This window comes from Heptranchias perlo, chromosome 32 (genome assembly GCF_035084215.1).
Source record: "Heptranchias perlo isolate sHepPer1 chromosome 32, sHepPer1.hap1, whole genome shotgun sequence".
NCBI classification, from domain to species: Eukaryota; Metazoa; Chordata; class Chondrichthyes; order Hexanchiformes; family Hexanchidae; genus Heptranchias; species Heptranchias perlo.
In genome coordinates, this window is record NC_090356.1 from 3,843,896 (window position 1) to 3,870,847 (window position 26,952).

At 46.9% G+C, this 26,952-nt stretch overlaps 1 protein-coding gene across 1 annotated transcript in view; it reads left to right on the top strand.

Moving 5' to 3' along the window:
* The window catches only part of camta1a (calmodulin binding transcription activator 1a), an 801,272-nt gene that overhangs the window by 303,139 nt on the left and 471,181 nt on the right, over positions 1 to 26,952 (top strand). Inside the window, exon 3 of the mRNA XM_067970230.1 lies at positions 26,264 to 26,331. Within this exon, the coding sequence (XP_067826331.1) occupies positions 26,264 to 26,331 (68 nt within the window). The remainder of the gene's footprint in view (positions 1 to 26,263; positions 26,332 to 26,952) is intronic.

Sequence of the window (26,952 nt, forward strand, 5' to 3'; positions counted from 1 at the left end):
GCTGCCACAGGCATCCAACCCATTCAAAACTAATGAAATCCCTGGTGAATTAAATCTTTGCCAGACTAAGGCAGCTGTACATAAAAGATTTTTCTCTGCTCTGCACGTCTGTTTAAAAAAAATGGTGTGGAACATTACCTACAAAATCCCCTTTCCCTTGAGGGAGCATTAATTTCTAAAAATATATTTCAGGTTCTTGTTCTTTTACATTGTTAGCTTTCCCTAAAATCGTATTGATTATGGTGAAGTTCCTGAAGAAACTTCTGTTCAGTGCCTCACTAGCACTCGGTGTGACGTGTAGCAGTGAGACCAAGAAGAGCTTGTATACTGATCAGAGGTTTCAGCCTTCTCACCGTACTTTGTAAATGTTAGTAATGCTGCCCGATAGTTCAGTGGGTGAACACCTTGCCCAACGTGGGCTGGAGCCATGCAGAGCGGGAAGGGGCCAGTGGTGATCTTTGGTCAGTCCCAGTTGAGTCAGGTTGGCAGTAAGGGAGTTGTAGTTGGCCCCGGGCCGGAGAGGGGAAGATCGGCCACAGCTGATAGTATCTTACACAGAATGCATTGTAAAGGGTGTACAAGTGTACATGAGACTCAGTTGTGATGCCAAACCTCTGCGTTTGGTTCCCTCAACATTCTCAGCTCAGTGTATTTGTGGAAGAAAATCAGCACTGCTGCTGACTTCAGCCCTCTCCGTCGCTCTGGGCTCCGGCGCTCTCCGTCGCTCTGGGCTCCGGCGCTCTCCGTCGCTCTGGGCTCCGGCGCTCTCCGGCGCTCTCCGTCGCTCTGGGCTCCGGCGCTCTCCGTCGCTCTGGGCTCCGGCGCTCTCCGTCGCTCCGGCGCTCTCCGTCGCTCTGGGCTCCGGCGCTCTCCGTCGCTCTGGGCTCCGTCGCTCTGGGCTCCGTCGCTCTCCGTCGCTCTGGGCTCCGTCGCTCTCCGTCGCTCTGGGCTCCGTCGCTCTGGGCTCCGGCGCTCTGGGCTCCGGCGCTCTCCGTCGCTCTGGGCTCCGGCGCTCTCCGTCGCTCTGGGCTCCGGCGCTCTCCGTCGCTCTGGGCTCCGGCGCTCTCCGTCGCTCTGGGCTCCGGCGCTCTCCGTCGCTCTGGGCTCCGTCGCTCTGGGCTCCGGCGCTCTCCGTCGCTCTGGGCTCCGGCGCTCTCCGTCGCTCTGGGCTCCGGCGCTCTCCGTCGCTCTCCGTCGCTCTGGGCTCCGTCGCTCTCCGTCGCTCTGGGCTCCGGCGCTCACCGTCGCTCTGGGCTCCGGCGCTCTCCGTCGCTCTGGGCTCCGGCGCTCTCCGTCGCTCTGGGCTCCGTCGCTCTCCGGCGCTCTCCGTCGCTCTGGGCTCCGGCGCTCTCCGTCGCTCTGGGCTCCGGCGCTCTCCGTCGCTCTGGGCTCCGGCGCTCTCCGTCGCTCTCCGTCGCTCTGGGCTCCGGCGCTCACCGTCGCTCTGGGCTCCGTCGCTCTGGGCTCCGGCGCTCTCCGTCGCTCTGGGCTCCGTCGCTCTGGGCTCCGGCGCTCTCCGTCGCTCTGGGCTCCGGCGCTCTCCGTCGCTCTGGGCTCCGGCGCTCTCCGTCGCTCTGGGCTCCGGCGCTCTCCGTCGCTCTGGGCTCCGGCGCTCTCCGTCGCTCTGGGCTCCGGCGCTCTGGGCTCCGGCGCTCTCCGTCGCTCTGGGCTCCGGCGCTCTGGGCTCCGGCGCTCTCCGTCGCTCTGGGCTCCGGCGCTCTGGGCTCCGGCGCTCTCCGTCGCTCTGGGCTCCTGCTTCCTGCTCCGGCGGATGGCACGTATCACATGCACGGAGCAGGAATTCTCACCATAGTTTTGCGTGCAGCAATAATTGATCATTTAAGGTAGCAGGAACTGGCAGTGGCGCTGAGGGGAGAGGGGAGAAGAGGAGAACACTCGTTAAACTGGAGGGTTGGGGAAAGACTGTTGGTTTAAACTGGGGGGAGAGTGTCAGCATGAACTGGGGGGGGAGGAAGGGAGTGAGAGTCTGCAATTTCTCTGCAAGGAATGAGGGAAAATTCTTCCAATTTGTGCCACAGTCTCAGGTGATGGAATGTTGGGAACACCTGCAGAATAAGAGATGACTGGCCCGTGCCCCCCGGCACGTCCCCGTCATAGATCTAAATTCGGGGATGGTTTTGAGTTGTCAGCTTTTTTGAAGTCATTAGTCAGCTTTTGCCAAATTCCAGGTTTGGTGCAATTGCAGCCGACTGCTGGCACTCACCGTCTAGATTTGCATGCAAAACTGGATCCCCGGTGCAAGGTATCGCCGGTCCCCAAACCCCAGCACAGCTTGAGAGAAAGAAGGGAGAAAATGGGAAGGGAAAAAAAATCTCCCTTTAGACGTGCAAATTAATTGGCTTTGTGTCCACATGTGGACCCGGTGACAGTGCTATTCTGTCATGATGGCAGTGCAATGGTCAGTCTCACTAAAATCATTTTAGCCTCTCATTTAACTTCTGTAAGTGCTTTCTTCAGTTTGAAAACTCAACATATGTGGGGAAAAAAAGACATTAGAGAGTCTGAGGCACTAATTAAATCCTGGGGTTTTAAAGTTGTCATCTGAATCCCCACAGTGAATCACGGCCTTGCAACTCACTCTCAGCTATCCATAGTTCCCTCTGTATATAATAAAACACATAAATCATCAAACACCACCCCTCTCCCCAAAAAAAGAACTTAAATAAATAACGTAGCTGGAGGCATTTTTGTGTAGTTTGTGCATCGAGGCAAGTAGAGCAGGGAGAGCGAAGGCTAGCATAGAACCAGGGTCAGGGCAGTGAAAAGGGAGTTTCAATATTTTATGTTAGTTTAAATTTGTACAAGAACAGCAGATGACATTTAATTATTCATTGGGTGTTTTTTTTTTTCCCTTTTCCTTTTTTGTACTGGGAGCTGTTTGAGCTGGTGTTGAAGCAGTTGTTGAAGGGGATGTGACTGTCTGCAGCGGGAGTGATTGCCGGTGTCTGTGACGGTGCTGGGACCCTACAGAGCTCGACAGCTCGCTCAGGTTCCTCACGGCCCACAGTGGAACGATTCGATTGGTTGGAAATGATATGATGATTTGCAATTTGATAGCGGATAACATCTGGAATCCTCTAATTGGCACATATTTTGAATATGTCACTGTGCTGGCCTGTCAGGCCCTAAATTCATCACTAGTTGCCCTCTGCTACTTTCTCTGATTTCTTTTATTTGAGGTCAATTTTTTTCATATATATATTATATATATATATATACTTTTGTTCTTGGGATGCGGGCAACACTGGCAAAGTAGGATTTATTGCCCATCCCTCGGTGCCCCTGAGGTCAACCACATAGTCATGGTTTTCACCACAATCTTTCATTGTCATTTTTCTCCTGGTGCCAGTCCACAAATGACGAGATTTATTGAGTTCAATTTCATGGTGGGATTTAATCTCACGACCTCTGGGTTGCTAGGCCAGTATCACAACCACTAGGCTCCTATCCTCTATTTATCAGCCTGCCTTCGTGTTTTTAAAAACAATTCTGAGTCTTCTGAAGGTGCCAGGTACAGTTCACCAGGTACCGGTCACCATCCAGAATCTTGCTCATTCTTAATGTATGAGTTTAGATGGTGAGTCTTCGCAGACTAGTCGATCATGGGGGGCGTCGCAGCAGCGCCCAATCCTTTCTTCATCAGACAGCCACACATAAGAAATAGGAGCAGGAGTAGGCCATACAGCCGCTCGAGCCTGCTCCGCTATTCAATCAGATCATGGCTGATCTTCGACCTCAACTCCACTTTCCTGCCAGATCCCTTGATTCCCCTAGAGTCCAAAAATCTATCTATCTCAGCCTTGAATATACTCAACGACTCGGCAGCCGTAGCCCTCTGGAGTAGAGAATTCCGAAAATTCACAACCCTCCGAGTGAAGAAATTCCTCCTCATCTCAGTTCTAAATGGCCGATCCCATATCCTGAGATTATGCCCCCTAATTCTAGACTCTCCAGCCATGGGAAACAACCTCTCAGCATTTACACTTCCTGTAGGGGGTTAGTGATCAGGAGTGGGAACCCTGGCTGATTTTCTCCTCCCTAGCCCAGGGACACTGAGACCAACTCGAGCGCCCCAGCTGATGTGTGCCTGAGATCAGCTGGCTCAGTACAAACTGGGTATTGACCCTGGACCTTTCCTGGTCTGAATGGCTGCGTTATACAATGCACTATTGTACCGAGGTCATTTAGGAAGTACCCTAAATTTGCTTTTAAAATATCTATTAATACACTACAGTATATAAATGCAAGTTGTTCTATTAATTAGTAATTGGGGTAGTAATCAGGTTAGAACACTATCTTTTCAGTTCCGGAACTTGTGTTTGAACCCAGGCCACACTGTGGGGTTGACGGTCCCCTCTTTCTGCTAACTGTTATGGGTTCTGAGTAAATGAGTCTGGACAGCCTCAACTCAGTTCCTAGCAGCTGCAAGCTAGTGGCATAGATAATTCACCTCTTTATTGGCTGTCGGGCTAAGAGAAGCCACAAGGGTGGTTATTACAGGAATGGAAATGTCACAGTGATGCAGAAGTGGGCCCTACTGCCAAAATAGAGCGGACTTTACTCTGGATCTAACTTGCCTATTGCTGCCCTGGGAGTGTTTGATGGGACAGTGTAGAGGGAGCTTTACTCTGTATCTAACCCGTGCTGTACCTGCCCTTGGAATGTTTGATGGGGTACTAAGTGCCTGGAATGAAAAATGTTCTTCTCCAGCATTGACAGCTTTCACCTGGATAAGCATATTTATAAGGAGGGAGAAAAGAAATTGATCAAATTTCCCTTTTGAAACATTATCAAATTGCCCCAGATGGAATCACATGCGTAAAGTGTTCATCCTGTCAGAGAGAAGTTGGACTCTCATCACTGTGTTACTGTTGTAGAATCCCGAATTTCAGGCTTCTTCGCACTTTCTGATCTTGAAAGTGTTTTGTGGCTCTTTAATATAATACTTTGCAGGAGTAGTGATGTAGGTTGTCAGCCTGTGGGCTCCCGACCCTTGACTGCCCCTTGGAAGGTGAGCTCCTGATCTCAGCTTCTCTTCCACTGACCCTCTCACCTTTCTGTTCACTGGCTGGTTGAGAAACAGAATTGGAGCTGCCTGTCCGAAGCGAGGAACTGTGGCTCACAGACCAGGAAGGTCCCAGGCTGATCTGCAGTCAGTTGGCCTCAGATGGAGTGACAGTGAGGGGAGCTACAGTGGGCGTCGGTGCTACTGGCCTTGAGAGAGGAGGAATCAGACAAGACTGGGAAGGAAAGAGTGTTGGAAATGGCACAATGAGTCTTGATTTGTAAAAGTCTTACTGGGGTCAGTGGATGTTCAGGGTACAATATAGTGATTTATATTTTTTACAAAGGTAAGTGCTGGAGTGTGTCCTAAAGTTGTAAAAATGAGCTGAGCCAAGGTTTAGAATTTAGTTGATGGATCACTGTCTGAAATCGCTTGTGGTTTTAACCAAAAAACAAACTCGGGCAAATACTGTTCGCAACCGACTCCTGGCGCCCTGGGTAGAGTAATGAGTGTAGGTGTTCCTGAATGCTGTTAGGGTAATGAGCAGTGGCAGTCTGCGATGCTTCAGGCACTGATGTAATATTGTATTGAGATTAGACTATATTTGACTGGAGAGCTGGTACAATTTTTACCTAGTCTTCCTTTTTCCAATTTACTTCCCCTTTTCTCCACTCCCCTCCTAGGGGCTGAGTTCAAATCATAGAAATTTCAGGACTGAAGGAGACTATTCAGCCCCAGGTGCCTATACTGGTGCAATCCATCCCACTGCACCTATCCACTCTCGGTCCCATTTCCCTGCTCTTTCCCATATACTTCAATATTAAGTGTCTAACTAATTCCTCCTTAAGTGCTGTGATGGATGCAACTTCAATAGCCACTTGTGGTAAAGTGTCCATATTCTAATCACCCTTTGTGTGGGGAAAAAAATGCTTCTAACCTCTCCTTTCATGTTTCTACTGATCTTTATTAATCCAACCCAGACTGATGGGCTGGCGGTGCACTCTGTTCTCTAGATGTAAGGGTCATTCGTGAAATGAGTTTGGACAGGCTCAATCCACTTCTTCATGGGTCATGGGCCCCTAATTTGGCAAGGTGTCAGCCATCACTCCGTGGTAGCACTCTCGCCTCTGAGTCAGAAGGTTGTGGGTTCAAGTCCCACTCCAGAGACATGAGCACATAATCCTGGCCGACACTACCAGTGCAGTACTGAGGGAGTGCTGCACTGTCAGAGGTGCCGTCTTTCGGGTGAGACGTTAACCCCTCTGCCCTCTCTGGTGGATGTAAAAGATCCCGTGGCACTGTTCGAAGAAGAGCAGGAGGGTTCTCCCCGGTGTCCTGGCCAATATTTATCCCTCAACCAACATCACTAAAACAAATTATCTGGTCATTATTACATTGCTGTTTGTGGGACCTTGCTGTGTGCAAATTTGCTGCCATGTTTCCCTACATTACAAGAATAACCACAACTTGCATTTATATAACATCTTTAACACAGTAAAACATCCCAGGGCGCTTCACAGGAGCGTTATCAGACAAAATTTGACACTGAGCCACATAAGGAAATATTAGGACAGGTGACCATAAGCTTGGTCAAAGAGTTTGGTTTTAAGAAGCGTCTTAAAGGAGGAGAGAGAGGTAGCGAGGCGGAGAGGTTTAGGGAGAGAATTCAGACCTTAGGGCCTAGGCAGCTGAAGGCACGGCCTCCAATGGTGGAGTGATTACAATTGGGGATGCGCAAGAGGCCAGAATTGGAGGTGCGCAGAGATCTCGGAGGATTGTCGGGCTGGAGGAGGTTACAGAGATTGGAGGGGGGCGCGTGGTGGTGAGGCCATGGAGGGGTTTGAAAACAAGGATGAGAATTTTAAAATCAAGGTGTTGCCGGACTGGAAGCCACTGTAGATCAGTGAGCACAGGGGTGATGGGTGAACGGAACTTGGTGCGAGTTAGGACACAGGCAGCAGAGTTTTGGATGAGCTCAAGTTTATGGAGGGTGGAAGATGGGTGGTAGTCTTCAAAAGTACTTCATTGGCTGTAAAGATGTCTTGAGGTCCGGAAAGGTGCTATATATCAATACAATTTTTTTCTTCTTTCTTTCTTATGTGGCAATCTCACTCAGGCCACAGGATGGCTGATGCGGGAAATGGAAAAATATCACAGTGGTGCTATAAAGGGTTCTCTTCTAAAGTTGGGGTTGAGGCATGTTGTGGGGGCAGAGCCAAGGCAGCTTTAATCAGCATCTAACCCTTAGCATCTGTACCTGCATTGGGTCTCTGAGTACTTGGAAACTGTCCTCCTCTCCAGCACAAACAATGCCACACCTTGATGAGCATGAAGTTCACAAGTATAAAGTAGCAGTTAATGCATTTTCTCATACTGAAGGGTAGGAGACTAGGTTTGGTCTCAGTTTTGACAAAATAATTATTTTTTGGCACTGGGAAGAAAAATGACATAGTTTTTCCAATTTTCAATTCGCTCTGTTGTTTCCAAGCGTTGGCTCTCCATCTTCAACATGCCAATAAACTAATGTTATTCATCAGCTTTGTTGTGCTGTGCTATCAGTGTTTAGAAAGTTAATCGCTGTCTTATTTTACAACAGTCAAAACTAACGAATTTGGCAAGACAAGACTTGGGTGTTAATGATGAGACTGTCTCGGTGAAGTCCTGAGATATTTGGGAACATTGTGGTAAATCTCCATCGTGACAGGCTCCTGGGCTAACAGCTAACTTATGGTAATATTGTCACCCAGCGGCATTTGATATTAAAAAAAAATCAATGCTCACTGAACTGACAATATGTTTTTTTTAATAAATATTTAAATCACCTCCAGGTGAGAGAATTATCTCATATGCGCTTCCAGGATTTAAATATTGTCATAGTTGATTAGTTCTCTAAGTTTTCCCAACCCATTTCAATTAGATCTCCACATTTAAAGAACATTCTGAACAAATATGGGAAGTGAGCCTGGAGTTTTAACTTGAAATGAATCATCTGTCAAAAAAAAGGAATATTTTCTTCATCTTATCTCTATCCCACACTGTTGGATGGCCAACCAGCTGGCTCACTGAAGGGATCTTAAAGAGTAAGACCCATCACTGGGAGCTGGGGATCTTCCCATGGTCCCAGATAATGCTGCAAGTCAGCTCCCTAATGGGTGGAGAGGCCCAGGTGGGACAAGCAGTTGGAAGATCACCCAAGCTTTGTGCTGTAAGCTGCATAGTTTTAACTAGCTGTACTCCAGCAGTACACCTGTGCACACCTGGAGTCTCTAAGCCTTGGACCTTACCAACCTGTTCCTCAAGTTCTCTGGGCTTAGGTAAGTGGGGTGGGTGCCTATGAGATGAGCCTATGCACTTCATGTTCACTCAAAAAGGCCACAGGATGGTTGGTGTGGAAATTGGAACTATGTCGCAGTGGTGGTGTAGGGGGTGCTCTTCTGAGGGTGAGGCCTGTTGTTAGGGTGGAGGGAACTTTACTCTACATCTATCTGTGATGACCTGGGGGTTCCTGATGCTGACACTGGGTTACTGAAGGGTGAAATTGTTCCATTCTCCAGCACTAATACCCCATATCTTGATGAGCAGGAAACTCACAAAAGGAAAATCTGGGTTAACACAAGAGCCCTGGTGACCTTCCTACAGCTCTTCCAGCCAGCACCACTCCACCCATTGGGGGATTGGCTTGTAGGCAAAAGTCCCAGCCCCCAGCGATAGGTCGACTCTTCAAGATACCATCAATGAGCCAGCTGGCTGGTCAGTCAGTAGCTCAGGATAAGGATAAGATGGAAACAATTAGTAATTTAAAAATGACATACATTTCAGGTTGAGGCTCGACCTTGGTGGATTCCTCAGCGGTTCGATTTGGAGACTGTGAAGCATGGTGATGGGTTTTTGTGCATGCCAGACACCCAGCTCACAACCTCCCCCTCCCCCTCCCAGCCTCTCCGATCCAACATGAAGAGTTCTTAGTGATGTAATCTGCAGAATCAACATTTTTACTGGCACTTTTCCGGTGACCCACCAAGCGAGATACTCGAGCAGTGCAGAAGAGGGCACAATCCCTCCCCGTTAGTAGGTTTCTCTTTGTGTGACTGATGCACCAGGATGTCAGTCATGGTGGGATCTGTACACTGATCCCGAATATGGTCATTTGCCTAGAGGCCAGGATCCAAACTCAGGCTTCCTGGATAAGAACGTCTTCCTGGTGAGGTGGGTTAAGCAGTAGTGTTAAGTCTCCATAGAGGTCTCCCTGGCCTGGGCTTTCTTGCCTCTTGACTGAGGAGGATACTGAAGATGTCTGATGTGCTATCCTTCCTGCAACTATGGAGACATCAAAAATAGCTTCTCCTCATTGCAGTCCATTTATGCCAACCTACATGCATACAAAACACTAGGTATTATATAAACTAGGTATTATATAAACCAGAGAATATAAAAAAGATGACCTACCTTTGTTTATATCGTTGGGTTTATGGTTCCTGAGGGTTGCAGTCTTTTTCTGAAATAAAGAGTGAATATATCCTCAGACCAGATAATGCCCCAGACATTTTGAATTTGCAAAGCTTTATTGGACGAGTACTCCATAGAATCATAGAATCTTACAGCACAGAAGGCCATTCAGCCCATTGTGCCTGTGCTGGCTCTTTGAATGAGCTATCCAATTAGTCAAACACCCCTGCTCTTTCCCTAATCCTGCAAAATTTTCCTTTTCAAGTATCAAATTCCCTTTTGAAAGTTGTTATTGAATATGCTTCAACCAGCTTTTCAGGCAGTACATTCGGATCATAACAACTCGCTGCTTAAAAAAATATCTTCTCATCCCCTCCCTGGCTGTTATTATTGCCAATTATTTTAAATCTATGTCCTCTGGTTACCGACCCTCCTGCCAGTGGAAACAGTTTCTCCTTATTTACTCCATAAAAACCCTTCATAATTTTGAACACCTCTATTAAATCTCCCCTTAACCTTCTCTGCTCTAAGGAGAACAATCTCAGCTTCTCCAGTCTCTTCACATAACTGAAATCCCTCATCCCTGGTACCATTCCAGTAAATCTCCTCCGCATCCTCGCCAATGCCTTGACATCCTTGCTAAAGTGTGGTGCCCAGCATTGGACACTATACTCTAGCTGAGGCCTAACCAGTTTCCCATCAGAAACCCGTTCCAAGTTAAGATCAGCCCCCATGGCTTTTCAGCCTTGAAAGAAGGCTGAAAAGTAGCAAGTAACAATCGCACCAGACAAGTGCCAGGCAATGACCATCTCCAATAAGAGAGAGTCTAACCAACTCCCCTTGACATTCAATGGCATTACTATCACCGAATCCCCCACCATCAACATCCTGGAGGTCACCATTGACCAGAAAATTAACTGGACCAGCCACATAAATACTGTGACTACAATAGCAGGTCAGAGGCTGGGTATCCTGCGGCGAGTGACTCACCTCCTGACTCCCCAAAGCCTTTCCACCATCTACAAGGCACAAGTCAGGAATGTGATGGAATATTCTGCACTTGCCTGGATGAGTGCAGCTCCAACAACACTCGAGAAGCTCGGCATCATCCAGGACAAAGCAGTCCTCTTGATTGGCACCCCATCCAGCACCCTAAACATTCACTCCCTTCACCCCCGGCGCACTGTGGCTGCAATGTGTACCATTCACAGGATGCACTGCAGCAACTCGCCAAGGCTTCTTTGACAGCACCTCCCAGACCCGCGAGCTCTACCACCTAGAAGGACAAGGGCAGCAGGCACATGGGAACAACACCACCTGCACATTCCCCTCCAAGTCACATACCATCCCGACTTGGAAATATATTGCCGTTCCTTCATCGTTGCTGGGTCAAAATCCTGGAACTCCCTTCCTAACAGCACTGTGGGAGAACCGTCACCACACGGACTGCAGCGGTTCAAGAAGGCGGCTCACCACCACCTTCTCGAGGGCAATTAGGGATGGGCAATAAATGCTGGCCTTGCCAGCGACGCCCACATCCCATGAACGAATAAAAAAAAAGGTGACAGCGGTATATAAGATAATTAAGGATATGGGAAAGGTAAATCCGGAATGTCACTTCGCTAAACCATGAGAGTTGGACTCAGGAAGCAGGCTGAAACTAGGAAAAAGCAAATTTAGCACTGATATCAGGAAGTTTTTCTTCAACTGCCATGGGATATAAAACCCTTGGAATTTTTTATCTTTTGGATACCTTTTGGGCATTTCCATGATTAGGTATATGGTGGTACATTGATGAGCTGTTCAGAGCAGCATGTTAACAAAGGGATCTACCTGATGTTTAGTGCAATGACGATACAGGAAGTCACATAAACAATAAATCATCTGGGACACAGATTGCATATTTTCTGGGAACAGACATTGTGCTATGTAGTGGCAAAGGCTGAAAAATGGAAAGTTATTTGTTACGTGGAGACATTCAGAGTTACACATTTTAAACATTACAAACCCAAATAGGGCACATAGCAGATATCTTCAGGCTGTTGTATTTTTCAATTACTATTTTCGAGTCAAAGAGCTGATATAAACCAACCATTCTAAAGTTTAGTGTTTTTCAGATTATAAAACAAATTAAAAGACCTGGAGGAAAAATTGTAGCAACTCAAAATTTTAAGTAAAATATTTATTACGTACAAATGAGGGGATTTTTTTCATCTTCTTACAGAGGTTCACTGCCAAGATAGACATTGTAATTAATTTATCACTTTATTATTCTCTCTATACTAGCCTTCATTACGTGCTTAATTTAGGCACAAAACTTTAGATAAGAGATAACACACTGTTGTACGATGTTGTTTGAGATAATTTCGAGAAACATGCAGGTAGCACATAGTATTAATGGCAGTGTGAGGGTGGGGAGTGTGTTTGTTAACGGCAGCGTGAGGGTGGGAAGTGTGAGTGTTAACGGCAGCGTGAGGGTGGGAAGTGTGAGTGTTAACGGCAGTGTGAGGGTGGGGAGTGTGAGTGTTAACGGCAGCATGAGGGTGGGGAGTGTGAGTGTTAACGGCAGCATGAGGGTGGGGAGTGTGTGTGTTAACGGCAGCGTGAGGGTGGTGTGCGTGTGTGTGTTAACGGCAGCGTGAGGGTGGTGTGCGTGTTAATGGCAACGTGAGGGTGGTGTGCGTGTGTGTGTTAATGGCAGCGTGAGGGTGGTGTGCGTGTGTGTGTTAACGGCAGCGTGAGGGTGGGGAGTGTGAGTGTTAACGGCAGCATGAGGGTGGGGAGTGTGTGTGTTAATGGCAGCGTGAGGGTGGTGTGCGTGTGTGTTAACGGCAGCGTGAGGGTGGTGTGCGTGTTAATGGCAGCATGAGGGTGGTGTGCGTGTGTGTTAACGGCAGTGTGAGGGTGGGGTGTGTGTTAACGGCAGCGTGAGGGTGGTGGTGTGTGTGTGTGTTAATAGCAGTATGAGGGATGGTCCAGAGCTGTGTCTGTTGTTTTAGAGTCTAAAAATTCCTAAACCTGTCAACTGTATTAAGCCTGAATTACCTTAAATTGAATCTGGTTAGAGTAACGAATTATCAATATCAATTTACCGATATAAATGGAGAACGAGCGCTCTAAATTTTATTTGTTGAAAACCCAGGGCCAAGGGCCAAGATCCCCAGTGCAAGAGTCCATGAAGGTTGGAAATAGTAGGCAAGAATGTGAAGTAAATCGAGAAGCAGTGATTGGATAATGCCAGGCTTGTTGATTGCAGGAGGAAGGAAAGAGGGAGGGAGTTGAGGAATTCCATAGTTGAGATTCTTGAGAATGAGTTACAGAAGATGGTATGATGAGCTTTGGTTTCATCACAATGAGGTACAGGGAGGGGGAAATAATGCAGCGATTGGGGAATTTGGAGTTTATGAGGCATAGGAGTGGAAGTTCAAAGGAATAAAGGCCATAGTAGTATTAATGGAGAGAGACAACAAGGTTTCCTGATAATGTTGGGATGTGCAGCTATATCTTATGTAGGCACCCAAGGATAGGAGAAATTATAACTAGACACTACGAAATGCTAAGCCTGCAGGTCTATACATTTTATATTTCCTTGTGTTGGTGAGCTGAGATTACATTTAAATTCCAACCATCCAACGAGATTAATTCCTGGAATGAGAGGTTGTCCTATGAGGCGAGTTAGAGTAGAATGGGCCTATACTCTTTGGAGTTCAGAAGAATGAGAGGTGATCTCATTGAAACATATAAGATTACGAGGGGGCTTGACAGGGTAGATGCTGAGAGGTTGTTTCCCATGGCTGGAGAGTCTAGAACTAGGGGGCACAGTCTCGGGATAAGGGGTCGGCCATTTAGGACTGAGATGAGGAGGAATTTCTTCACTCAGAGGGTTGTGAATCTTTGGAATTCTCTACCCCAGAGGGCTGTGGATGCTCAGTCGTTGAGTATATTCAAAGCTGAGATAGACGGATTTCTGGATTCTAGGGGAATCAGGGGATATGGGATCGGGCAGGAAAGTGGAGTTGAGGTCGAAGATCAGCCATGATCTGACTGAATGGCGGAGCAGGTTCGAGGGGCCTTGTAACCTACTCCTGCTCCTATTTCTTATGTTCTTATCTCTCACAGGCTACATTAGAAAACAATCATTACTGTTCAACTCAATAGGGAGAAGCAGTAGGGCTCCTTGACTGCAGTAGGACATTTGAAAATGACCTCTGTATTAGTTGTGGGATTTTCCAATAGTTGGAGAAAGTCAAGTTACAATGTGTGTTTCTCTAGCTGAGGAGGGAGGAAGCCCAGGGCTGATTGGGGGTATGTGTCACATCGTTAGGTTATTAACACAGTGGTCCCCCCACCCCCCACATTGAGTCAGCTATATACAGGTTTAAAAATCAAACTGTTACAAGAAGTTATCAATAATTTCAACATCTTCAATTTCTTTCTGACTTGGTTTTTGTTTTTTCCCAATATTCTTGAATGAAAAGGCATTGTAGTATTTGGCTCAGTGTATAGTTTTAAACCATACAGACCAGAAGGGCCCAGGTACAACCTGTGCTGAGTTAGCTGATCTCAGCCAGAGCAGAGGCTGGAAGTCCATGGTTGGCCTTAGCACCATGTGTTCAGAGGCAGAAAGTCAACCAGGATATCCTAGTACTGATCACTTGTGGATGTTGGGTGAGGACAGGGTCATGGTCATCTGTGATGTGTCTACAGGAGAATAGCCTGGGGACACTCATTGTCACATAGAGCTCCGGTCAGATCCCATCTGGAGTACTGCGTTCAGTATTGGCCTTGGAGCAGGTACAGCGCAGATTCTCCCGAATGATACTGGGGCGAAAAGGGTTAAGTTATGTGGACAGGTTGCATAGACTGGGCTTATATTCCTTCAAGTATGGAAGATTAAGGGGTGATCTAATTGAGGTGTTTAAGATGATTAAAGGATTTGATAGGGTAGTGAGAGAGAAACTATTTCCTCTGGTGGGGGAGTCCAGAACAAGGGGGAATAACCTTAAAATTAGAGCCAGGCCGTTCAGGGGTGATGTCAGGAAGCACTTCTTCACACAAAGGGGAATGGAAATCTGGAATTCTCTCCCCAAAAAGCTGTTGAGGCTGGGGATCAATTGAAAATTTTTAAACTGAGATTGATAGATTTTTGTTGGGGAAGTATGTTCAGGGTTACGGAACCAAGGAGTTAAGATACAGATCAGCCATGATCGAATTGAATGGCAGAACAGGCTTGAGGGGCTGTATGGCCTTTTCCTGCTCCGTGAAGAATGGACACTTGTGCAAGATACTGGAGCAATGCCAGGACCAAAGATTGGTATCCCAGTATGGGGGAGGGGGGAAAGAAACCTAAGGGGAAAGGGAGGCTGTTTTTTGGTTTCTGATCCAGAGAAACGCTTCAGTCACACATGGTTCCTGGCACAATGATATTATCGTGGCATGTTTTGTGGCAAATCGCATCACCAGTTCTGAGTGTTTGACAAAAAAGGCCTGCCATACACTCCCGGGAGAAGAGGGTGCCTCTTTAAACAAACAGACATCACTCTATCAACATCACTTTAACAGATTATCTGGCCATTATCGCATTGCTGTTTGTGGGATCTTGTTGTGTGCAAATTGGCTGCCACTTTTCCGACATTACAACAGTGACCACACTTCAAAAGTACTTAATTGGCAGAAAGCACTTTGAGATGTCCTGAGGTTGTGAAAGGCACTATATAAATGCAAGTCTTTCTTTCTGATACCATTGGTGGACCTGTCATGGAGCAGCTACTCAGCCCGATAGCCTGAAGGAGATGAACTTACAGCAGTAAGAAATATAGTCATTCACCTGGAGCACTTCAGCTTCAAATTGAGTATGTCCACTGAACTCTTTCCAGCACTGGGCACAGTAACACTTTCAAGTCAGTACCTTGGCGCAGGGTATAAGACTTGGGATGTAGAGAAAGGAAAGGAAAAAACTTTTAATAAAAGGGAATAAAATAATAAGCAGAAGTTCATCCGTTGCTTTAATTCACAGTTTCTTCCTGTGCCTATTGTGGGATACTGGCAATTTTTTTTCTCTATCCAATTTTCTCTTTTACTCTCCTGAAGATGATGACTCATGTTTGGATACAGTTCCACAGGTGCTGACTGCCCTCCAGTACCTCTTCAAAGTGGCTACTCTTCATAAGTGAGCCTATGTAGCGAGCGTCAGCAGGCTAGACTTCCGCAGCTCACATCACAGCCAAGCCTGATCTGGTCCTCACTTGATCACTTTCCAGCAGGGTTTACTGGTTAATGTTCAGGAGCAGGCTACCAAAGTCCCTGGTGCTGGCTGTCACATTTTTTTCAGTCAAGTTAATAATATCGAGGATGAGTGTGGGGTAGTGTAGTGGACTACAGAATCAAGCCCCTCACCTACGTGACAAGTTACCATTTTCATCCATATATAAAAGGCAATGGGGGAAGGGTGATTGGCATTGTGAGACACCCCAGGCACTCCATGTCCTACCATCTCTGCCAAGGACTAATATCAAGGATGGGGGGGGAAGAGGCATAATATTAAAAAGAGCCAAAATAAAACAAGTGACAGCATCAGAAGGTTCTGGAAATGATCTGTGCACATGTTTAGTCACAATTTAAAAATTCTGACATTAGGAGTAAGAAGGGAAGTGGAACTTATCCGACCCGCTCCCAAAAGGGTTGTCGAGTGGTGGAATGAGTTGGAGCGGAGGACAGTGGCAGTGTAAAAGGGGTCAACGGACGGTTGGAAGCGTTATTGGAAAAGGAGGGGATTGGGGGATGTGGTGAGATGGGGGTACGTGGGATTGAGGGATATGGTGAAAAGGTGGGTCAGTGGGATTGGGGAATATGGTGAGATGGAGGAAGGTGGGATTGAGGGATATGGTGAGAAAGTGGATAGGTGGGCTGGGTCTACAAAGAAGCGGTGGGCTAGATGGGCCGAATGGCCTTTCCCGTTCCTAAAAATTATTTTCCTCAGATGTATTTTGAAAGCTGGTTTGATACAGAAGGGGTTAAGACTGTATAATCCTGTGAACCGTGTGAGAGCCATTTCCATTCCACTTACCTGCATACATGTGGGCTATTCTCGTCTCAAAGGTATCTTAAAGTCAATGTGACGCATGTGCTCATGCTGCCTGCGTGTGTTTCTGGATGACATGAGGCATATTTCATCTATATTAAGGGGTCAAAGCTGATTGATTTTGAAGTAAAAAGGTGAAGGGTCAAGGGTAAGACAAGACAAACTTAAAAGTTGAGTGGTCCCACAGCACATTAACCTTTAAAACACTTATCACAATTAAATCCTTCCAGTGAAATATCTTTGTTTTTATGCCTCTGTTCAAATGCTCTAAATGAGGACCATAATTGACCTGTCAGCTGGCCTCAGACAAGGCAGCAACTGGAGAGTTACCTCTGGCCTTCAGCACCCACTCAGAAATTGATAGCCAAGTTCCGCACCCATGAGGACGGCCTCAACCGGGATCTTGGGTTCATGTCACGCTACACGTTACCCCACCAGCGAACAAATGTTATCTGTTTTTAATATAACTGGTCAGTTGCTGTCTTTTCTATGTTTCTACCTCTCTATCTCTTTTTTTTTGTTTTTTTTGGTGATTTATATATTCGGCGACCTTGCAGGTAACACCTGTCTGTCTGCACACTGATTGCCTTGGCAACGGGCAGTTGAAAAAACTGTCTGTAATCACCAAGCATTGTTCTGTGATTTATAAATGCGATTTCATTTCGAGGATTTCATTTCCAACAACGTTCACCTGAGGAAGGAGGAAGCCTCCGAAAGCTTGTGAATTTAAAATAAAATTGCTGGACTATAACTTGGTGTTGTAAAATTGTTTACAATTGTCAACCCCAGTCCATCACCGGCATCTCCACATCACTCTTAATGCAGCCAATTTGTGCATAGCAAGATCCCACAAACAGCAATGAGCTAAATGACCAGATAATCTGTTTTTAGTGACGTTGGTTGAGGGATAAATATTGGCCAGGACATCCATCCTTCAAAGGGACATTGATGCATTAGTGAAAGTTCACAGCAGAGTGGCAAAAATATTCTCTCAACTAAGTTCGAAGTTATAAAGGGAAGTTCACAGCTTATTTTAACTGGAGGGGAAAAAAAAGATTGAGAGAGGACATGTTTCAGGTCTTTAAAATGTTAAAAGTTTAGATAATCTAAACATGAGCAGGCTATTTAACTATGAGCACAGAACTAGAGGACCCCAGCACAGACCAAACCAGTCAGGAATGAGATATGAGAGTGAAAGAATATTCCCACCTGTAGGTAATAGACGTGGGGGTATAATTGCCCCAGGGGTTCTCGCGGTTTCCCACCGTAACTTTGTTAGAAAATCATTGAAAGCCTGGAGAAATGGGGTAAAGGGCTGTTTCTGCTGGTTCTCTGGGATTTCTGCTGAAGTTACAGCGGGGGATCAGGATGACTCCTGTGGATATTCTACCTCTTGGAGCAAACTCCGAAAAAAAAAGAGCAGTTAATGTGTCACTGAACTCCTTTAAAACTAGAGTTGGACCAATAACAGGAATGAAGGTTAACAGACACAAAGTCAGATTCTCCAGGGAACATTATCCCAGTCCTGCTGTGACCATGGAAGTGTCATCTGCGAAAGGCAGTCAGTCATGGATGAATAATGTAGGTTGTGATGGTGGGGCCTGTTTATATTTCAAGACTGTTTAAAGGCATGGCTCTCGAATATTCCTTGCATGGTTGTTTTGCAGTTGCAACGCGTACCTTTGCTTTCTGACTGCTGTATTTTACCCACTGGCCAGAGAAGGTTTGTAGAGGCCAGTAAATGGAACACAGGACTAGACAGACTAGATGCAGGGAGGATGTTCCCGATGGCTGGGGAGTCCAGAACCCGGGGTCACAGTCTCAGGATATAGGGTATGCCATTTGGAACCGAGATGAGGAGAAATTTCTTCACTCAAAGGGTGGTGAACCTGTGGAATTCTCTACCACAGAAGGCAGTGGAGGCCAAGTCATTAGATGTATTCAAGAAGGAGATAGATATATTTCTTAATGCTAAAGGGATCAAGGGATATGGGGAAAAAGCGGGAACAGGGTACTGAGTTAGACGATCAGCCATGATCATTTTGAATGGCGGAGCAGGCCCGAAGGGCCGAATGGCCTACTCTTGCTCCTATTTTCTATGTTTCTACAGCATGGATGGCCTGCATGGGGCAGCTCAGGTACTTGGCCCACTCATAGCCAGAAAGGATAGCTGCCCACACCTGTACTGGCAATGCTCCATCTCTCTCTGCCCCCAAGACATTTGCTACATCTTGCCATCCTCCTGTGAGTCTTTCTGTCTCTCTTTCTTTCTCTCTCGCTCTCCCTCTCTGTTTCTCTCTGTCTCTCCCTCTCTTTTTCTCTCTGTCTCTCTCTCTCCCTCTAGATGTGGAGATGCCGGTGATGGACTGGGGTTGACAATTGTAAACAATTTTACAACACCAAGTTATAGTCCAGCAATTTTATTTTAAATTCACAAGCTTTCGGAGGCTTCCCCCTTCGTCAGGTGAACGATGTGAAATGTCGTTCACCTGACGAAGGGGGAAGCCTCCGAAAGCTTGTGAATTTAAAATAAAATTGCTGGACTATAACTTGGTGTTGTAAAATTGTTTACAATTCTCTCCCTCTAGGTCTTGCTCGCACTCTGTGTCTCTCTCCCTCTATCAAAATGAAATTTGCAAACACCACCACTGACACTGAAAAGACCACCTATTGCTTCACCTCACAGCTGGAACACATGCAGACAGTATGAGTGCATTGGGCTTCTTGCTGCACTTAATAATGATCAGCCTCAGAGTGCTGGAGAGTTGTATTGAACCACAGTGAGTTTACCCTGCGCCAAGCTGGGCCCACATTCAGATTCGATGCAAACAGTTAACTTTTTAGGGGGCAGGCGCCCAGTCATTTGATCAGTGAAAAACTGGACAGCAAAAGTTTGCAATTGGGGCCTCTAAAACAAGTGCACTGGTTTTAAAATACAATCGTTTCCTACATAGCAGCCCCCCCCCCCCCCACCCCGAAGTGCATACTGGTTTGTACTGGGCAAATGGTGGCACTAAACACTGGTGAGCTCTCATCTCAGCTGTTTCACAGCATAGAGCCGTTACAGTGACTATAAAACACAGCCTGCCCTGGGCAGGGCAGCATCCATCTGCACTGGGGATCACTTGGTGCTGATACCTGCGACCGAATCACCTGGAAAATTAAACAGTTTTTTCCCAATTATAGAATAATAATGCATAAAATTTCATAATTTAACTTCTGTTACTTCAGTGGGTAAACACACTCTATGAAATACTGTGCCAACCACAGCAGAAAGTTCCACGGTTTGATCCTGGGTCTTCGCTGAATTAGCTAATCTCAGGCACATACAATATCATCATTGCCCTCTAAGCCAGGGAGAGGGGGAAACAATCAGGCAGAGTTCCAGCTCCTGACCTCTCTCTCTAGTGACCCCTGCTTGAAAGTGCACAGGCGTGGCCATCGGCCAGGTGATGCTCCCTGTGGTGGAATGGCCTAATGATGTGCAGTGTCCCGGTCTGTATTTCTGTGAGGCGCTGTGGAGATGTGTGCCCAGGAGAGTCTTTATGCCGTCAGGGGAGAAAAACAAAACCAAAAAAAAATTCACAGGTCATCGACCGGCATAAGAAGTCGTCAATGGGAATCGGGGAAAATTCTCCAGTGGCTAGAGTCATACCTAGCACAAAGGAAGATGGTAGTGGTTGTTGGAGGCCAATCATCTCAGCCCCAGGACATTGTTGCAGGAGTTCCTCAGGGCAGTGTCCTAGGCCCAACCATCTTCAGCTGCTTCATTAATGACCTTCCCTCCATCATAATGGGGATGTTTGGTGATGATTGCACAGTGTTCAGTTCTATTTGCAACCCCTCAGATAATGAAGCAGTCCGTGCCCGCATGCAGCAAGACCTGGACAACACCCAGGCTTGGGCTGATAAGTGGCAATTAACATTCGCGCAAGGCATGTGCCAGGCAATGACCCTTTCCAACAAGAGCGAGTCTAACCACCTCCTCTTGACATTCAACGGCATTACCATCGCCAAATCCCCCACCATCAACATCCTAGGGGTCACCATTTACCAGAAACTAAACCGCACCAGCCACATAAATACTGTGGCTACAAGAGCAGGTCAGAGGCTGGGTATTCTGCGGTGAGTGACTCACCTCCTAACTCCCCAAAGCCTTTCCACCATCTACAAGGCACAAGTCAGGAATGTGATGGAATACTCTCCTCTTGCCTGGATGAGTGTAGTTCTAACAACACTCAAGAAGCTCAACACCATCCAGGACAAAGCAGCCCACTTGATTGGCACCCCATCCACCACCCTAAACATTCACACCCTCCACCACCGGCGCTCCATGGCTGCAGTGTGTACCATCCACACGATGCACTGCAGCAACTCGCCAAGGCTTCTTCAACAGCACCTCCCAAACCCGCGACCTCTACCACCTAGAAGGACAAGAGCAGCAGGCACATGGGAACAACACCACCTGCACGTTCCCCTCCAAGTCACACACCCGACTTGGAAATATATCACCGTTCCTTCATCGTCGTTGGGTCAAAATCCTGGAACTCCCTTCCTAACAGCACTGTGGGAGAACCTTCACCACACGGACTGCAGCGGTTCAGGAGGCGGCTCACCACCACCTTCTCAAGAGCAATTAGGGATGGGCAATAAAAGCTGGCCTTGCCAGTGATGCCCACATCCCATGAATGAATAAAAAAAATAAGAAGAACCGCCACAGCAAGTTTCGGAGAAGCCCCGACTGACTGGGTAACTGGACTGAAACCACCATGTGGTGGAGCTTGCCTCACAGGTACTCGCCACCCTGGGACTCAAAGACTTCAACCTGGTCAATAATCCGTTGCTGTTTGAGTTTCAATACCGTGTGGGAATCCTGTCATTTGTGACAGATTTAGAAACATAGGAACAGGAGGAGGCCATTCAGCCCCTCGTGCCTGCTCCGCCATTCAATTAGTTCATGGCTGATCTGTATCTTAACTCCATTTACCCGCCTTAGCTCCGTAACTCTTAATCCACTTACCCAACAAAAATCTATCAATCTCAGTTTTGAAATTTTCAATTGACCCCCAGCTTCAACAGCTTTTTTGGGGAGAGAGTTCCAGATTTCCACTCCCCTTTGTGTGAAGAAGTGCTTCCTGACATCACCCCTGAACGGCCTAGCTCTAATTTTAAGGTTATGCCCCCTTGTTCTGGACTCCCCCCACCAGAGGAAATAGTTTCTCTCTCTCCACCCTATCAAATCTTTTAATTATCTTCAACACCTCAATTAGATCACCCCTTAATCGTCTATATTCGAAGGAATATAAGCCGAGTCTATGCAACCTGTCCTCATAATTTAACCCTTTTAGCCCCAGTATCATTCTGGTGAATCTGCGCTGCACCAGCTCCAAGGCCATTATATCCTTCCAGAGATGCGGTGCCCAAAACTGAATGCAGCATTCCAGACGCGGTCTAACGAGAGCTTTGAACAACTTTTGTTGGGGTCTGTCTGGAAAATTTCCAGTCCTCTTTTCTTTGCTTCAAAATACGAGAACAATTTGCTGCTGAAGTATAAGTGAGGGAGATTTGTGGCCACTGGGGTTTAGGTACAGACTGTCTAGATTATATAGCAAGGAGAGAATTGTTCAGTGAAATTGGTCTGTTGGGGCCTGTGACTGGGCAGGCAACACTGCTTAAAGTGCTATTCTGTACTTATGGAGTAACGCCTGTGGAATAACAAGTTTTGATAATGCCACCTATCGCCTACGTGAAGGTTATAAATATAGTTTATAGAGACTGAATGAGGGGAGGGATGGTTGGTTAGTAAACCGGCTTCTCACACTGGGGACCTGAGATCTGAAATGAGTTTGTGGAACATGGATCTGCAGCACAAAACTGCCCATAATTCAGCATGAATTGGCAGTCTCACTCAGAGAACGCTGTTGTGGGAAATGTCACGTTGGAGCAGTGCAGAATGCTGTCCTAAGGTTAGGATTAAGGCATATTGTTGAGGCAGAGAAGAAAGAATATAGCGCCTTTCACGACCTTACTACGTCCCAAAGTGCTTTACAGCCAATTAAGTATTTTTGAAGTATAGTCACTGTTGTAATGTAGGAAACGCGGCAGCCAATTTGCACATAGCAAGATCCCACAAACAGCAATGAGGTAATGATCAGCTAATCTGTTTTAGTAATGTTGGTTGAGAGATAAATATTGACCAAGACATCCCGGAGAACTCCCCTGCTCTTCTTTGAAATACTGGCCATGTGATCTTTTACATCCACCTGAGAGGGCAGACGGGGCCTCGGTTTAACGTCTCATCTGAAAGACGGCACCTCCGGCAGTGCAGCACTCCATCAATATTGCACTGGGAGTGTCAGACTGGATTATGTGCTCAAATCTCTGAAGTGGGACTTGAACCCACGACCCTCTGACTCAGAGGCGAGATTTCGACCCACTGAGCCACGGCTAACGCTAACCTGGAAGAACTTGTGGGTACTGTGGGCTAGAAATTGGTTATGGCCCATTTTTGGGGGCTGAACCGGGAGGTCCAGTGCTCACTCTAAATTGGGCCTCAGGCTTATTTGAATACTTTGGGTGAGCTCCCAGTGCCTGTTGCACGTCCAGAGGCAGGTCCCCCATCTCCATGAGGACGCCCTGGGGACAGGATGGGAGGGAAGGACAATGGGAGGGGGGCTGGATTGCAGGCTTCTCCGAGCTGCACATCAAGCTGTGAAAAAAAAAATATTTTACTTACCTTTTTGGCAGCGACCACAACCTCGACAGGAAAACCTGAACGGAGCAGACCCAGTGCCTTTTCAGCTCAGGGCAGCCCAATTTGGCAGGAGGGTCCTAAAACAGGCAACAGCCCTCTCATGAAGATAGGCAAGGAGCCTAACGCCTTTTTTTAGGGGAAAGCCTGAAAAATCGCCCGATCCAAAATGGGGTCGGACGTATTTTAAGCGTCCATGGGACGTATTTCAGGACATAGCCCCTCAAAATTGCCATTTCTTGTCCCTGTTTTCCGCCCGGAAACCGAGTGCAATGAGGACCACTTTCTACCTCTGTGTGCCTGAAGTGGGACAGCACGGACATTCCTCACATTAATGAACAACCCACAGCCCCCAACAGTGAAATAAAAAGCAACACTTATTGAGGACAGATAAGAATGTTGAATTGCATAGAACTTACAGCACAGAAACAGGCCATCCAGCCCAACTGGTCTTTGCCGGTATTTATGCTCCACACGAGCCTCCTCCCACCCGACTTCATCCAACCCTATCAGTATATCCTTCTCTTCCTTTCTCCCTCATGTACTTATCTAGCTTCCCCAATTTACTTAACAGCCCAGTAGAACAGAATTCCATCAATTTTTTAGAACTTGTCTTTTCCCAAATACAGTGATCTTCCTCTCCTGTTGATTTATCTGATTTTGTGATTGTTGTGAGGGGAGCCAGAGGCTGTATGATTGTACTGGGTTCTGTGTGATACATTATATCGATACACGGCCCTATTTATGATGCAGTCCCATCACTCGTGGCTCGTATATTGAAGATGTGGAGATGCCGGTGATGGACTGGGGTTGACAATTGTAAACAATTTTACAACACCAAGTTATAGTCCAGCAATTTTATTTTAAATTCACAAGCTTTCGGAGGCTACCTCCTTCCTCAGGTGAACGATGTGGAAATGAAGTCCTCGAATATTGAAGACAGAGGAGGCCGATGGTGCTATTCGTTTGACTCATCTGAAGAGAGGAGCAACGTTACACAACTGGAAAGTTTCGCCACTCTGCCTGCTGTCAGGGTCCGACGTGGAATGAGTTGGGCAGCCTCAACCTAGCTCTTTACAGGCCCACAGCACAGAACTGCCCCAGACTGAGCAGTAAATGGTAATCTCATTCAGAGAGGCTTCAGGATTGGGGGGAATGAAAAGATATCATATTGGTGCAGTAGGGGCATTCCTCTGAGGTTGGGCCAAAGACATAGCGTTGGGCCAGGGTCGAGGGAGCTTTATCTGTACATTACCATGTAGAATTGGCAATCCTTTAAACAAAAAAAACAAAGTGTCAGAAATAGTGCAGCGTTGGCCCTGCTGCCAAGCAACCTCAATTATGATTGTAATCTATTGTTTATAGTGGATGTTAATGCAGTATAAGTTGATCAATTAGTTAATGTAGAAATTAAAATTTGAGTGCTGGGATCAGTGGAATTATTAATACTGTGGTTTTGGTGGGGAGTGGAGGGGCAGGGCTTGGAGCAGGGCACGAGGTACAGTCGCGTTACTGCTAACATTGCCTGTAACCTACAGCTAATCCCGGTGCTTTAAGGGATAAATGGGACAGTTGGTTATAATGGATAAAACACCCATGTACAAACTAGCCTGTTACAAGAAGATGGGACTTTTTGGCTGAGGCTTCATACTCTCTTACCCCCTCCCCCCACCACTCCTTGATTGGGGCACATCTCTGGCAGGGTGGGACTTCTGCTTCCCACTGAGATGCGCCCCTCCCCCACCCCCACCCCCTCCGAATTCCGACTACTTCTAGCCCTGGGATTATTTACAGACGGGAAGCGAGCACCTCACCTCGGGAGCTGCAGCAGGCCTCGGGGCGGGGGGAGCGCCTGCCCCAGCGCGATGAAGAGGCAACCAGCAAGCTGCCTATTTTAAAATTCCTCCACTGAAAATTTGTGCTGTAAGAGTGCTTGCAAAAGCCCCCCTTCACTTTTTGTCTTAAAGCCCCCTCCCCTGACCTCTTATCGCTAGGGTTGTCAAATCTCCAGGATAGTCCTGGAGTCACCAGGAATTAAAGTTTAATCTCTTTCTTCAAGCAAGCTGGTAGAAAAATCAGAGGGGCATTCAAAAAAAATGGTGTGTTTCCTTGAACACTTTCATTTATTAGTTATACAAATATTGGAGATGGGAAAAATGGCTGTTTGACTGACAGTCAAGAATCATCCAATTGGGTAACGAAGAGCCTATTTGCTTCCAAGTTGGAGCGGGAAGGCGGGGCTCCGCGAGGATGGACGTGTGGGGCGGCCAATAGCAGGAATGTGGGAGCAGGGCACAACAAGGATGGACGTGTCGGGCAGCCAATGGCGGGAGTGGACAGTTGGCGGAGGGAGGTCATGTGATGAAACCTCCTGGAATATGTCCAACCAGAGTTGGCAACCCTACTTATCGCTTGGACCCCATAAATGATGGTGAGACGGAGACGCAGATGAGTATGTCCTTGTGTAGCTTTCTGCCTGAACATGCTGCAGATCTGAGGGCGGGGTGGGTGGGGGAGGCAGAGGCCAAAAGCCTCGGCCTAGGTCTCAAAAGTCAACAGAATGACAGTGCCACGCTTGTTTTTAAGTGTAGATTTTTTTTTTGGTGGTGTTCATGAAAGTACAATATAAATTTCCAATTGTTTTTTTAATTCTCTCTGTTATTTGAATTCTCTCTGTTATTTGTTTGACAAAACCATGTTGTGGGGCTGTTGGCTCATCTTGTGATTGTGTGGTCCCAGGGTGGCCATTTTGGGACTTGGTCTCTGGGCATTTAGAATCCTAGTTATCTATATCTTTGTTTATTAATATCCCCTTTTTAAAAATAAACAATTCTTTGTAGCTACTTGATTTTTCAGAGGGACCCTGTTGGTGAGATCTTCATGTTCACAAAGCAGGTTAGTGATGCATGAATTCTACTTCGCATCTAAATTGATCTTTCCCCTTTTTTGTGTTTTTCAGGAAATTGCAGCTTATTTAATAACATTCGAGAAACATGAAGAATGGTTAACAACATCCCCTAAAACCAGGTAAGTGTGAACAGCTCCTTCTACGTCTTTATCTGCTCAGTGTTATCGATTAAGTTGCTGATACTTGTAAATTCATTGCTTAATTGAGAAAGTGGTGATTCCTCATTTCAAGGTTCACACACCTCAGTGGTCTGACCACAGCCCAGTGTATTAATGATATTAAATATTTATTGAGCAATGCAGTTGTGTTTCTGCACCAGAATCTGCGGGGCAGATGAACTGTGGGCCTGCAGCTCAGGCACCCAGCCGAGGAGCACGAACGTCCCCAAAATACTTTTTACCGTCCTTCCCTGTACAGGAGTCGTCTCCACGGAATCAGGATCACGGGCATCGTCCCGTGTCCCGCCAAACTGTCGATGACAGGCCAGCAGCCGTAAGTCGAGGTCACCTGAGTCACAGCTCAAGACGGGATCTGTTTATCTTACGGTGAGGCGGTAATTTCTATTTCCTCCTCTCCTGAAAATGCTGACTCCTTAATTGGGGTGTAGATTCCTCCAATAACTCAACCGTGTGGTCATGCGTCAGCCTAGAAGGTGGGAGCTGGGTGGCTATTTGACCACGTGAAGCATCGCACTCAAGCCCGAGTCCGTCCTTATCCAATGTCTGCACACGCAGACTCTC